Source organism: Parus major, chromosome 15 (genome assembly GCF_001522545.3).
Source record: "Parus major isolate Abel chromosome 15, Parus_major1.1, whole genome shotgun sequence".
In the NCBI taxonomy this organism is placed as follows: Eukaryota; Metazoa; Chordata; class Aves; order Passeriformes; family Paridae; genus Parus; species Parus major.
In genome coordinates, this window is record NC_031784.1 from 13,527,234 (window position 1) to 13,542,603 (window position 15,370).

Genomic DNA, 15,370 nt, shown 5'->3' on the forward strand with positions numbered 1-15,370 from the left:
CACTTACTATCACCCAAAAACCTCTAGGAGAACATGATGAAGAAGAAAGAGGAAAGGACAAGGGACAACACTCTAAATCCTCCATCTTGTCTCCTATTCTCTAAACTAACTTTTTCACCCAGTGATTAAAAAAACTTTCTAATTTACACACTTACATTTTTAGCTTTTTCTAACTTTAACATTTGTTTTCATGTATCACCATGAAAACATGCTCATGAATTTCATATTATATGAAATTCAGTGTTTTCCTAGATCTTATAACTAAGTATTAGAAACAAGGGCACACAATCTGTATCTCAGACTGCAACACTCATAGCCAAGAATTCCTTCCCAATATCCAGGCCCTCTGTCAGTGGGAAGCCATTCCCCCTTGTCACTCCAGGTCCTCATCCCACGTCCCTTTACAGCTGTCTTGGAACCCCTTTAGGCTTGGGAAGGGGCTCTTATATCTTCCTGGAGCCTTCTTTTCTCCAGGCTGAACACCCTCAGCTCTTCAAGCCGGTCTCCAGAGCAGCCCAGGGCTCCAGCCTTTGGAATATCTCCATGACCACCCTGTATCCCGTTTCCGTGCGGCTCCAGCCGCGCAAACACTCCCGAGGGGATGCCCCCGTATCTGCTCCTCGAGGGGCTGGAGGTGCAGCTCCGCCACCCCCCAAGCTCTGCTCCTCGTTCCGGGGCGACACCCTGGGGGACAGGGCCGAGGGATCGCCCCGCCCGGCCCCGGCCCGGCCCCCGCCCGGCCCCCGCCCGGCCCCCGCCCGGCCCCCGCCCGGCCCCCGCCCGGCCCCCGCCCGGCCCCCGCCCGGCCCCCGCCCGGCCCCCGCCCGGCCCCCGCCCGGCCCCCGCCCTTCCGCCGAGCCCGGGGAGGCGGAGCCGGGCGGCGGCGGCGGCGCAGAGCAGGTGAGGCCGGTGCTGGTGCGGGGCCCCGACCGCCTTCACAGGTGAGCGACAACCCCTGGGACCGGGAGCCGGGCTGGGACCGGCACTGTGGGGAGCGTCCTGGGGGAGCGCGGCCGGGATGGGGGCTCGGCGCCGGCCGGAACTGGCATCGTGGCGGGGCTGAGCAGGGGAGAAACTATCGCCTCTATCCGCCCAGGATGAACCCGGAATCTCCACACACCCTTCTCGGTCCCCACCCTCATCCACCCCCCAAACTCCGGGGATGCTCCGTGTCCAATGGGCACCGAGCTCCGCATCCTCCCAGCTGCGCCTGTTGCGTTTGTTGGGATTGGGGACCCCAGTGCTGCCAACGCCTCCAGTCGCGGGGACCTGGCTGTGCAGGGGTGGGAGTCTCAGCCAGCACGAATTGTGCATGTTGTCCTCATGAACCATCATCGGCCATGTCCTTCTGCCATCTCCCAGGGCCTTCCAGGATCTTTTGGCCTGAGAGGTAGACGCTGGAGCAGGGCTGCACCAGCCCTCCGAGCAGGACATGTTGTTTACATAGGTGTGGGGCTTCTGGAACAGGAAGGAGGGCAGCTGGGAGGGGAGAGTGTCCCCAGAGTCACCAATCACCCCGTGCAGTAGCTGGGAAGCAGCACATGAGTCCCTAGTGCTGTCTTCTCCCACTGTCACAGTGGCAGCTGCCAGCATGGCTGGTCCCTCGTACTGTCTGTTTTTTGATCTGGCTGGGGACTCCCATGGGAGCTGCTCTGGACTTCTTCTGCAGCCTCTGCATTATGCCTGAACTTTCTCTGGGGAAGCAGCAGGATCCTGGGAGCAGGGAGATGCTGCATGCCCCCGTGACGGGGTCCTGGCACAACAGGGTGAAATTCAGGTAGATGTTGGATAAGGTGAAGAGGAGGCAGCAAAGCAACCTTCATCAGGGCCAGAGCAGACTGGTTTGGGCTTGAATGGGGAGATGCTGCCCTGGGAGTGCTGTGGTTTACCTGGCACATATCTCTGTTCTGTGCCACCTCTGGAGGAGGACACACTGTGCTGAGCTCCATGCTGGCTGAGGAGCCAGGGACACCTGTAATGTGCCCTGGTGGCTTTTCCACCCTGTCCCCAGCACCTGATACCTCAGGTGCCAAGGGAATGTTCACCCCTTCCTGCCCCTCTTACCAGGTCTCCAGGCAGGATCTCGCTGCTGAGGATCCGTCACTTTGCTGAGGGCAGGGCCCACTGCCTCCAGGATGGCGAGATGGCTGCCCCGCTCCACCGACCTGACCCGCTTCTGCCAGAAGCTCAACCGGGTGAAGACCCTGGAGGATGACATGATGGAGACATCCTTTAACAGATGCCTTTCCACCATCGACTTGACGCTGCTGGGCATTGGGGGTATGGTGGGCTCCGGGCTTTATGTCCTCACAGGCACCGTGGCCAAGGAGATTGCTGGCCCTGCCGTCATCATCTCCTTCATCATTGCCGGCTTTGCCTCACTCCTGGCTGCTCTCTGCTATGCCGAGTTTGGAGCCCGTGTGCCCAAGACAGGCTCTGCCTACATGTTCACCTACGTGTCCGTGGGTGAAATATGGGCTTTCCTCATTGGCTGGAATGTGGTGCTGGAATATATGATCGGAGGGGCTGCAGTGGCCAGGGCCTGGAGTGGCTATCTGGACTCCATCTTTAACCACAAGATCAAAAACTTCACCGAGACCCATGTGGGTGCCTGGCAGGTGCCATTCCTGGCCCGCTATCCAGACTTCCTGGCGGCTGCCATCCTGCTGGTAGCCACCGCCTTCATCTCCTTTGGGGCCAAAGTGTCCTCCTGGCTCAACCATGTCTTCTCAGTCATCAGCATGGGCGTCATCCTCTTCATCCTCATTATGGGCTTTGTCCTCGCACAGCCCAAGAACTGGAGCACGCAGGAGGGTGGCTTTGCCCCATACGGGCTGTCGGGCATCATGGCTGGCACAGCCACCTGCTTCTACGCCTTTGTGGGCTTTGATGTCATCGCGGCCTCCAGCGAAGAGGCCAGGAACCCGCAGAGGGCTGTTCCCAGGGCCATCGCTTTCTCCTTGGGGCTCGCCACTGGTGCCTACATCCTGGTGTCAGTTGTGCTGACGCTGATGGTGCCCTGGCACACGCTGGACCCTGACTCTGCCCTGGCCGATGCATTCTACAGGAGGGGCTATGCCTGGGCAGGGTTTCTGGTGGCTGCTGGCTCCATCTGTGGTGAGTACAGGCAGCGGTGGGAGGGAGCTGCCCACCTCCCCTGCTTTGGGGGCTGGAAATGATCCCCAGTTTGGGTTTGGGTCTGATGGGGTCTTCCTTCTTCTACCCATCCCTCAGCAATGAACACAGTTCTGTTGAGCAACCTCTTCTCCCTGCCACGCATCGTCTATGCCATGGCCGAAGATGGGCTCTTCTTTCAGGTCTTCTCCCGAGTGCACCCCCGCACACAGGTGCCCGTCGTCGGCATCGTGGTCTTCGGGCTGCTTATGGCCCTCCTGGCCCTCGTCTTTGACCTAGAGGCCCTGGTACAGTTCCTGTCCATTGGCACACTTCTGGCCTACACCTTCGTGGCCGCCAGCGTCATTGTCCTGCGCTTCCAGCAGCAGAAGGGGGATGTCCCCGCACCAGCAGCTAGTGGCCGGCCCAACCCCGAGCCCCACGAGGATCCATCCAGGGGCGAGCTGAAGGAGTATGAGTCCTTCTCCGACAAGCTGCAGCTGGTGGACAGGGACAAGAGCAACGAGCAGCGGGAGCCAGGGCAGCTGAAGGCAGCATTTGAGCCCTACCTGGAGTTCCTCAGTGACTTCTACCCTGGTGAGGTGGTCATGGTGGCTGTGGTGACCCTGATGGTGTCTGCCATCTGCCTCTGCTCCATTTTAGTGTTTGGCAACACCCACCTCCACCTGCCCACCTGGAGCTACTCCCTGCTGCTGGTCCTCTTCAGTTTGGGCTTTCTGCTCAGCCTCCTCCTCATCTGGGCACACGAGCAGCAGCACAGCACCCAGACCTTCCAGGTATGCCTAGGGCCTGGGCAGGGAATTCCTCTGCGGGGGTGAGGGGAGGTGGGAGCAGCTCTGATGGATTTGCAGGTGTCTCAGGCACAGCACTTTGTTGAAAGCACCACAACAGCAGAAGGAGGAGGGAGGGGAGGAGAGGAGGAAGAGGATGTTTGTGGACACTGGGTGTGGGGAGTGTTGGTATCTCTGACGTTACTCTGTGTGGCCACTGATCCCCAGGAAGGGACATCCCCAGCAGTTCTGTGTTCATCCCATGGAATGGATCCCCATACCATGGGACCCAGGGATTCCTCCTGTCCACCTTGCGCTCCCTTCTCTGCATCCCCACAGCTCTGCTCCTCTCCTGCCTCAGCTTCTTACTTTGGCTGCCCTTCATCTATGTGATGGAGCTCATTTTCAGCCTCCAGACCACTTCTATGCCTCTTGTGCTCTCCCTCTCTTGTTTTCAGCCCACCTGAGCCCTGATGTAGTCCATGCAGCTTCATAATAACAGTGGTGAGACCACTTCCATGCCCCTGCCCTGGCTCCTCCAGCAAGGACCATGTTGGCTCCATCACGCCAGGAGGTTGTTTGGTCCTCATGATGATGCCTGTGCCTACTCTGCCAGCCTGGCTCCTGGCTCCATTGTTCCTTTTCCTTAAAGAAAAGTGCCATTTCTATAAATCCTGAGGTGACAGTCCCTTTGTCCCATGCATTTGCCAGCGCTGTCTTTTGTCCCTATGATTTTAAAGATGGAGAATGTGGTCCTGCAGTCTCACCCTTCCAGCTTTTTTTCTCCTGCAGATCCCCTTGGTACCCCTATCCCCAGCACTAAGCATCATCCTCAACATCTACCTGATGCTGAAGCTCAGCTACATGACGTGGCTTCGCTTCGCCATCTGGCTCCTTTTAGGTGAGTGCTCCCACGGCTGCTCAGGGGAGGGGGAATAGGGTTTGTCTTGGCACTCTCTGGCTGCTTTGGCAGCTCCTCTCCCTCACTTATGGGTCTATAAAACATATCCTTCCCCTTTCTGCCTCTGATTCCTCTTTGGAGATGCAAGCTGAGGTCTCCCAGCATCTCCTGAGCCTCACTGTTTCCCAGAGCGTTACAGTTTTTTCCTGTTAAAGTTCTGATCCTTAAAGCCCTGGGCCAGAACCACCCCCTGCTCCTGAGGCAGCTCCCTGGGGCTCAGGAAATACTTCCCTTTCCCAGGGACTGAGGGTGCTCCACTTGCTCTTTACATGCTGCAGGACCCTTTTCCTCCTGCAGGTAGCTCAGTTAAGCCCCCGTGGTGCTTTAGCTTTTTGCTCCACTGGATTTCTAGCCACATCCATGCCCCATTCTGCTGTGATGCCAGTTATGATGGTGCCAGCAGCCAGGCTGTGCTGGAGCCCCTGCTGTCCCTGTCCCCACTGCAGGCCTGCTCGTCTACTTCGGCTATGGCATCTGGCACAGCAAGGAGAACCTGCGGGAGCCGCGGCCCCAGCGCGTCAGCGCCCGCTACGTGGTGTTTCCAGGTGGCAGCCTGGAGGAGAGGGTGCAGGCAGTCCAGCCTGGCTCCCAGCCCGCCAGCGGGCTGCCAGACACCGACACCGATGACTGCAAGAGATGACACCCCTGGCAACAGGGGTACCTGGAGATGGGAGCGTCGGAATCTCCTCCCACAATGAGGCCAGAGATCCACCCCCCTCCTCCTGGTCCCTCTGATGGCAGATCCACTGGGGTTGCCCTGGGTGTGGGGCTCCACCGGGAGAGGATGAGGATGCTCACCCTTCCCCACATACTTCTGACAGGGTGTGGAGGAGCTGCCTCCCTCCCCCATCCCCTGCACTCAGGAGCTGGGTGTCAGCCCAGTGCCAGCCCTGCTCATGATGAGCCGTGTCCTTGTCACCTCTCCCCAAGCACACCCTGGCACTGTGCAGCACATCTCCTGTCTGACAGCACATCTCTGCAGCTGGTGATGCAGAGGTTCCCCACAGACCAGGACAGGCAGCCCAGTGCTGCCCATCCTTACTCTCGTCCTGAGTGCAGCCCCCTGCCTCCTGCACAGTCCCCTTCGGAAGGGGGCAGGGGCCAATCATGCATCCTCACAGGCACCCCTGCCATCCCTATCCCCAGAGCTGCTCTCCTCAAAGGCTGGGGCTGAGGGAGCTGAGGGGCAGCTGGAGACATGACATGAAGAAGAGATATGGACAGAATGGGTGGCTGGGCAGGCACCCCAGGAGAGCCAGTGGAGGCTGGCATGGAAAAAGCCCATCTGCATCTTCTCAGCCACTGGAACTGGCTGGCTGAGGGATGGACTAGGGGCCATGCCTGCTGGAAGATAATGCCATGGCCTGAGTGGGGTATGGGTGCTCAGGTACATTGCCTTGTCCCTGAAGGTCTCCAGCAGCATCACTGAGCTAGTCTGCCTGGAGCTGGCTCCCCAGTTCTCCTGCACCCTAGCAGCACCACCTGCCCCACCATGGGGACTCAGCCCCCCATGATGCCCCTTCCAGGCTCTCTGGGACTTGGGGACAGGCTCCGCAGGTGCTTTTCAGTATTGGCCCCTCCCCAGCAATCATCCCCATGCTCTGGGGTCACCCCAGCTGCAAGGGTGTCATGGGGGTGTCCCCAGCAGCACTGCTGCAGCCACCCCTGACTGTTTTGCCCATGGGCAGCCTAATGGAAGGGAAAAGAGTTTCAGCATGTTTTGGAAGTCAGTCAAGCGTGAGGTTGACAACTTGACGGGCCTTGCAGCATGGACACCCTGCTCCATCCTCATCCTCTGCATGTGGCAAGGAGCTGGGGACTGTGGGAAAGCTGCTCCATTACTTCTGGCTGGCCAGTTCCTGGGGGCCCTAGAGAGGCTGTGGGCACCCTCAGTAGGATGTGCTAACTCCAGTGAGCCCCTCTGTCTGATAGCACTGCTCCGTGTCCCTCCTTGCCCCAGTGCTGCTGCCACCAGAGCTGTGGCCCTGCTTGGCACCTCTGTGTTGTGGCTTGTGAGCAACGAGCTGATTTGGTCAACCTCATAAACACTGTTTCTGCAATGGCTCTGGCTGGTTGTGATCACTGTGTCCACAAGACTCAAGGTGGGAAGCGCTCCCCATTCAGTGCTCAGGAAAGCCCCCCCAGAAAGTGGGGAAAGGGAGGGTCATGTTGCCCACTGCCACGCTGCTTCCACAGGGGTTCCAGTCATGAAGACAAGCTCCAGCCAGACCCACAGAAACCAGGACCCCACAGGGCTGGGGTAGGCTTGGATTTGAGCCTTACAGTACACAAATACTCTGATATTGACCTAGACAGGACTGAACCCCACTGTGAGCAGCAAGGACAGTGCTGAGCCAGCACCAGGGCAGGGTCACTAAAGATGCCCAAGGTTATGAGCCAAAGGATATGAGAACTTGTGTAATTAATGGGAATTTAATTATAACCCACAGTTACCCCCATCCCCACACTGCTTTTGTCTAGGGAAATGTCCTTCCTGAGATGAGAGTCCTTCTTCATTAAAAAGCAGGCGTTCAACAGGCACCTGGGGAGGCACAGGCTGAACCCTCCTTAGTGACTCGGCTTTAATCTCAGTAATAAATCCATTGTCAGCAGGACAAAGGCGAGTAAAAAGATCCACAGGGACAGAGGAGGAGAAGGGAGCCCAGTGCAGGGCTGGGGAAGGGCAGGAAGGTCCTCACAGAGAGGGATGGGTTGAGTGTGACTTTCGTGTTCCCATGTGGAGGAAAATCAATGGCAGTCACATCTCTCAGCTCTCCTAGCAGGGGTCTCAATCAGCCTTTTAAGCTGCGAAAGACCAAGGAGTTACTGGATGAGCCTTGTATCCATTGATATTTATTCTGTTTAAAAACATTAATTTCTGAAAATGCACGGAAATGCCCTGATAGGCTGTGGCACAGCACGGGGTCCTCCCCAGCAGAGCAGGGGGTGCCAGGGATGCAGCCAGCAGGGTATTAAAGGTTTGGAGTATAATTCTCCAGCACCTGGGAGACCAGTGGGACCTCTTGAGCAACCTCTTGTGGGTTTTCTTTTAAATAGGATTACAAAATTGGTCAGTTAATGTGTCATAGACTATCCTACAGCAGTAGCATATGCTCTGCACAGAACATGTATAAATTGATTTTTAATTGACTACTCATCAATGCACACAGAAAAAAAGGGGGATGGCAGCAGCCACAGCAGGTTCCTTTTACAGGAACTTCTTCCTGAAAATTGTATTAGCAGAAAAAAGAAATAAAATCCAAAGTAAACAGCATCAGCAGGGCTTTAAGATGGCAGCCTGTAATTGTAAGAGAAAACCCTGGCTGCCCCATCCATATCCTCAATTCCAAACAGATGTAAAATGAAACCATTCCCACGTGCAGTTTCCAGAACCCTGTTTAATGGAGCTCCAGGAGCAGCTGCTTGCTGCTTCCCTGTGGCTGACCATACACCTGTTTTCCAGAGCAGTATCCTTCTCCAAATTAGCTTAAAAATATAAAGTCAGTCCTCTATTTTCTGGGAGCCATGGCAATGGTGTAATCAGGCTGCAAGAAATCAGTCTATTTCCAGAGCTGCAGGGAGGTATGTGGGTCAGTGCCGGAGTGGCCCAGGAACTGGGAAGGGCTTTATGGGCCATGGGGCAGGAGCAGCTCTGGCACACGTGCTTTTGGCTGGGCTAAGAGGGTTAATGTGAATCTTGCATGATAATCCCCACAGACAGCATGGCAGTGGACAGGCAGCAGCCAGGGCTGGCTGAGCCTCTCCCGTGATGCTGCTGGACTGGGAGGACTGGGACAGTAGCTGGCAGGGCAGTGCCAGTTTGTTGTACCCTGGGAGGACAGTTTCCATAAGGCAGGTGGAGCAGGACAAGGACAAATGCAAATCCAGAGGGGAATAATATGGAATTTGTACTAGAGAGAAAATCAGTGCTGGGGCTGCCACATAGCCCCTGTAAATGGCAGTGAGTAACAGAGCCTGTGGACCTTAGCCCCGGGTGCAGCTCAGGGATGCTCCAAGCATGGACACAAGTACTAAGCCAGAGATGATTTTGGAGGCTTCAGGGCAGAGGATCGCTGCTGCAGCCCATGCAGTTGTGGGGATGGGACCAGTGGGAGCTGCAGAGATCTCTGGGCGGTGGGAACTCTTACAGGGATTGCTGGGTGTTGGAACCCACAGGGATTGCTGGCCTCTTGCTTGGGAAAGCACAGGGGAGCAGGAGTTGCAGATGTACAGTTTAATAATTGGAATAAGCAGCTTCTTGCATAGCTGAGCCCTGTCCATGACAGAGGGAGGAAAAGGGTTGCATCCAGAAGACAGCAGCTCCATGTCCTAATTAAATCACTTCCCAGCCTCATGTTCCTAAATTATCACTACCCACTACCCACCCCCACCCCATCCCCCCGGCTCTGAAAGCAGCAGATGAGCTGCAGGGCTCAAAGAAGCTGGCTGTAAGTAATCCTCTCATTATCCTGCCATGCTCCCCTCCTCCTCCTGCAGACACAGCCTGAGGATGAGGTAAGCATCACGCAGCATTCCAGGATGCTAGCAGTGGTGTATCTGCTCCTACCACCAGCTGGGGAATGACAAGCATTAAAAGATGCCACAGAGCAAGGTGGTCTTGTTCTCCCTTCATCCCTGCATGATGCACTGGCAGTCAGGCAGACAAATCCCTAGGTCATTCCAGGAGTGTTTGTGCTGTCCCTGCAGCCACAGCTCTTCCCTGTCTCAGCACTTTCCAAAGAACTGTGTAAGCGAGGGCACAAATGGCATGGCCCCATCCCTGTAGTAGAGGTTTCATTCCAACACCAGATGCATCTGCTGCATCTGCTGCATCTGCTGCATCTGCTTTGGGGGCAAGGGAGGAAACAGCCATTTCCCCACATGTAACACACCACACAGACACAAAACTGCAGCTACCAGCCTCAATGATCTTAGCAGTTTTTTCCAACCTTACAGATTCTATAAAAGGAGAATAAATCTTTCCCACATGCACAGGAGACATGGAATGAAGCAGTGGACTGAAACTGCCATGAGGGAGATGTAGGCAGGAGACCAGAAATGCATCCTGAGGCAATGACAGCTTGGCCTGAGGTTGTGAAAAGTCTGTCAGATGCTGGCAGGAAGAAGCTGCAGCTTGCAGCTCCTCTGGAGCCAGGATGCCTGGTTTCTCAGTATCCCACACCTCTCTTGCAAGGCTGGAAGCATTTTAGGGCAGTACTGGGGGCTCCAGTCCTTGCTAGGATAACAGCCAATGCACCTCTGGGCATGACAGCATGCTCAATATCCTAAATGAGATCAAAGTGCTCAAGAAAAATACTTGAAAAACACAAAAACTCCTTTCCTGTGTGGGGAGAGCAGCTGAAGACATACAGGAGGCTCTGCTGCCCAGCCCTGCCTCCAAAGTTAGTAGCTGCTATAGCTAGAACTTTGGGATCACCTGCATAACTTACACTGGAGAAGTTCCACATCGAATCAGGCATTGAGCTCCCTGGAGCAGTAATGCTTATTTTCCAGAAACAGACAGCTGGAGCAGTCCCAGAGTGCTGCAGCAAAACAAGCTGGCAGATCCTTCCAAAAGGTCACACGGGACAAGAACAGTCAAGGCTCCAAAAAGCCACTGAACAAAGTGAGGGCTACACAAGAATTCTGTAAAAATACCATTAGTAGTAATCAATGTGGATTTGTGTAACCTCAGTGCTCTGACTGGAACAGGACCTGTGAAGAGGCAGCAGTGCTGGTGTGCTGTAACACCTTCATGAGGCACTTTTGCAAAGAAAACCAAAAGGAACAATATGGAACTGACACTTAAAAATAAAAAGGCTCAGTACTAGAACTATTGAATCCCTTGAGAACAGGGATTCAACAAGTTTTCTGGTGAGTTATTCCAAGATTGGCTTCCAACACAGAGAGAACACAACTGAATTTGAGGAAAGAGGAACAATGAATCCAGCTGGGGAGATCAGCAGGTAAATCGGGAATAACTGGTATTTCAGTATAACAGAACTACAGTTCTTGGAATAACTCATATTAATTCCTCACAACCTTTGGCAGCAGCTGCCAAAGCACAGCAAATCCCTCCAACTTCCCACACAAACCTCCAGGCCAGCTCCAGCTGCCTGCTCCCTCTCCTCCTGGCAGCCCTCTGGGAAGGCAAATCCCACCTGGAAACAAGGCAAGCTTGTGCTCTGTGTCCCTCAGCCACCTCATCAAACCCACAGGACAACGGGATGCTCAAGGTCCCTATCCCAGTGACATTGCCCAGTAAAACACTGCTGGTTCACCTGGTGTGTTTAGGTTCCCAAATGGTTTGCTGATACATTTATTGAGCCTAAAACCACACAGCTCTGACTCCAGTGACAAACAAATCCATATGTGTCAAAACATGTGCAAGTGGATCTTCTGTAGCTGGTGAATAAGGTCAAACTTGGAGTGTATTGTTTCATAGGATTTTAATTTGCATCTCTTCTTTGGAGAACACAGGAAGGGCTAGGGGCAAAGGATATAACAGAATAACGGTGAAAAATGTTTTAAAATATAAGCACTTAGACTGATTTATACCAAGCCCCATAAAGCTTCTGTGTTCAATACACTAAGTTTTCATCTAGAGACTGAGGGGGTGACAGGATGGTTCTGATGTTTTTAGAGACAGCCCAGATTTAGACTGCAGCCCATATTTACAACATGCAAATGGTTTAGACAGTCCTGAAACCAAAACACAGGCTTGATTTGTCAGACACGTAATGATAAAATCATTTGTGTATTTATAGGACAGACCCCACTAGGTAAACCATAGAATTATTTTCAAGTAAAGAAGATAAACTTAATAGAATCACAGAATCGTTTAGGTTGCAAGAGACCTCTAAGACCATTAACCCAGCACTGCCTACTCACCACTAACCACCAACATGTGGTCCCTTTCAGCCTCAGAGGCTGAAAGAACTAGTTTTTATTTTGGTGAGTAAAATTTTAGTAGAATAAAAACAATATTTTGACTACAAAACAATATCTATATTGATTTATCAATCAGAAATCAAACCATTCAAAACATTCATTATAGTAATTTTGACTCTAAAAAGGGAAAAACTAGAAACAAAAAAATGAAAACATCTGTGATTATGTCCATAGATACTGGATGATTTTTTTCTCTTATTTCCAAGGTCTGTGTGATCCCAGGTCATAGATTACTCTTGGACAGGCACAAGGCCAACAGCACATCAGCTTCATGTGAGCTCTTACAGTTTAAGAACAGGAGTGAGAACAATTCCCTGCTCCAAGCCTTTGGCCGAGGCAGCTGCCCTTGGCTATGGAAATGGCTTCAGCTGATTCTAAGTTTAATCCAATATTTTCTTCTATAGCCATTCCAAAAATCTCCCCTAAGAAAAAGTACATGATACCAAACAGTTAAAAGGTTAAAAGAGTTAAAAGGAAGTTTGGGTTAGTTCATGTACTTTTCTGCAACTGTCTGTATTACCCCTAGGTGACTAAAACTACATCTTTTTCTACCTCATTTACCACAAACCCAAAGCAGATGCTGCCACACAGTGAAGCATCTATGTTCTTTGACCTCAGGTTGCCAAGACAGCAAAGAGGGACTGAAAATCCCATCATCATGATAAAGCCAGGGGCCAGTGCTCACAGTGCAGCTGTGAATGCCCCACTCGGGCTCCACCGAGCCTGAAAGCTGACACTGAGCAGCCAGGGAGCTCCCACAGCCTCCTGGTCCTGGAACCCCTCCCTTAGCCACTGGAAATCAGAACAGGTTTGCTCAGCAAGTGTTGTGTGAGTTTCCAATGGGGCAGGAAAAAATGAGGGTGTCAGCCAGGACAAATGAAAAGGAAACCATGTCCATGCCTGAAGACAAGGCAGCTGAGGAGAACTGTTGGACTGTAAAAGGAACAGGAGGTGAGGAGGACAGGGGCGATGATAAGCAGCCACTGCAGCCGTCAAAGGTAAACACAGGGTAAAAAAAGCAGAATAGAACTTGGAACGAACGAGGTGGATGGCAGGGGTGTTCCTGGTGGCCAGAAGTGGTGATTAAGGTTGTTTTCTCTCCCACGACACAAAGTCCACTGAAGACATGAAGGACGTTCAAGAAGGAGGCTACAGCAGGTGAGATGTGTGAGGACTGAGGATTGTAAAGCAGTGGATGGAGTGAATGCTGAATTTTGCATGAAAGACACCACCCAGGAAGAACACGGATCTGGCACACAACATGGGATGTGGCATGGCAGAGAAAAAAATCAATATCTCCTTTCTGAGTGTGTACCCATCAAGTACACACTCAGTGTTGGAAGCAGAGGGATTTGGAGTACAGCTGCAGGGTGAGACCAGGAGTAGGGAGATCTATGAATCTTCATCCTGGAGATACACACAGCTGGGGATACCCAAGGATATCTGTAGATGGAGAAGGTGAAGCCTGTGCCAGGAAGGTAAAAAAAGGAACATAAATGTTGGAAGGTTAGGGATGAGTGGTGGTGTCACAAGAAACGTGTGCACAAGTGGAGAGTCCAGAGGAAAGGATGGAGGCTTGAGCCCAGCACAAGTGAGCCTGGTGACACCAGTGCAGAAGAAGGCCCAGGGAGCAGTAACTGGATGGCCACATCACAGGAGTGCTGTGAATGCAGGTATGTGCAATTAAATAATAGCTGCTTAAAGTCAGGAGTCAAAATAAAAGAGCAGTAACAAGACTGAAACCAACAAGAAAAGAAATATCTAAAGTCACCAGCAAAGAGAGTCCCCAAACACAGGCTGACGTGGGTGTACATAAGTACAAGATTCCCCTTCAAAAACCATTCCAAACTTTGCCAGGAAAGCAAACACTGGATACAGTTGAAAACATTTCATTATGTTTTTAAAGGATTCATTTATCATTCCATTAAAATTATGAAAAATACTTCTGCTGTCAGTATTTATGATGCAGAGGAAAAGGTTGTGGCCCACTGTGCCTGACAATATACCTCCCTGGGCATCACTTCTGCCTGCAGCCTGTGACTGCACCTGGCGTGAGTGTCCCTTTAGTTTATTCACAGGTGCTCTGAATCCTGAATTCCACATTTAAGCCTGTATTGCCTCAGGCATCCTCCTCTCTGTCAGGAGCAATTCTAATTTCAAAAATATTTACAGCTAAACAGAAGCATGGCCATGACCTTGCGATTATACAAAAGATACTACAAAATCAAATTATTATCTCCATCCATGGATATCAGAGACAGGAAAATTAACTGGAAGGGACCTCAGAGAACTATTCTGGACAAAATAAACTTACAAAAAAGTTTATCAAAAATGAGTACAAAAGACTGTACTCTTTTATGGTCCAAACTGCACATTTCTACAATGCTGTGCCTGCTGAAAGTGGCTTCAGGTGGGACTACCTGACATGAATGTACAAAAGGTTTATAATTTCTTCCTAAAAATTTTAATTTTAAAATAATAATTTAAAACAGGTTATTTATAATTTCTTCCTAAAAATATTACTTTAAAAATGTGGAGTACTCCAGGGGAGATGACACAAAGGAAAAATTCTCAGCCCAAGGGGCAAGAGGTGTACTGACCCATTTACACATCCTACCCTCCCACCTGCATCCAGGGAAGGAGATGATTCTGGTTCCTGAGCACTTCAAAGCAGTCTGCTGGCAAATCCTCACTGCACACCAGCATCACATCTCATGTGCTGGTTCTGGTATGGGTGCATGTGAAACAGAGAAATTAAGAATTAGGAAGAAATGCTTGACTAAAAGGGGTGTCTGACAAAAACCATACCCTGACACCCTAATCCACAAGAACAAGAGTCAAACTGCAAGATGAGATAAGGAGCTAGAACACACAAACAAGATGCAAAGACAAAGGCACCACAAGATAAAGGAGATTCCTCGCACCCTAAGCCGGAAGAAACGGATCTGAAGTACCAAAAGGCAGCCAAAAGACTGAAAGAGGCATGAAGCTAATTGTAATATGAAGTGAAGACAGGCGGGGTTAGGAAATGAATATGTATTAGGTGTATCGTGTAAACCTCCTCTGTAAAGGATAAAAAGGGAAAACCGAATCAAAAAGGTGTGCATGCTTTTTGGAGGAGATATCCCCCATGCACCTCAGCGCTGAATAAATTCATACCTGCTCTTATAACTACTCTGCAAGTTATAGAGTTCCCTTTATTCCGCACATCACATGGGGCTCTGGTAGGTCCCTGAACCTCCAGCAGAGCAGGCTGGAAAGGGCCCTTGATGTATCCTTGATGTAAAACTTAGGTTGCTCCAACATCCAGAGGAATGACATCATTTTCATTAGTGGGAAAGACAAATTGCCCATCCCTTGGTCGGGACAGGGGGTGGTCTGTGCTGGTTTAGCACAGGCTGGGAGAGCTGGGGGTGCTCACCTGGAGAGGAGAAGCTCCAGGGACACCTCAGAGCCCCTTCCAGGGCCTAAAGGGGCTCCAGGAGAGCTGGAGAGGGACTGGGGACAAGGGATGGAGGGACAGGACACAGGGAATGGCTCCCAGTGCCAGAGG

At 52.1% G+C, this 15,370-nt stretch overlaps 1 protein-coding gene across 1 annotated transcript; it reads left to right on the forward strand.

Moving 5' to 3' along the window:
- Positions 1-849: 849 nt before the first annotated feature.
- SLC7A4 (solute carrier family 7 member 4) lies at positions 850-13,304 on the forward strand. Its single transcript, XM_015644121.2, has 5 exons — positions 850-941; positions 2,068-3,117; positions 3,235-3,911; positions 4,698-4,806; positions 5,313-13,304. Exons 2-5 carry the CDS (start codon positions 2,136-2,138, stop codon positions 5,504-5,506), a joined length of 1,962 nt encoding a protein of 653 aa, XP_015499607.1. The 5' UTR covers positions 850-941; positions 2,068-2,135; the 3' UTR covers positions 5,507-13,304.
- Positions 13,305-15,370: the final 2,066 nt, after the last annotated feature.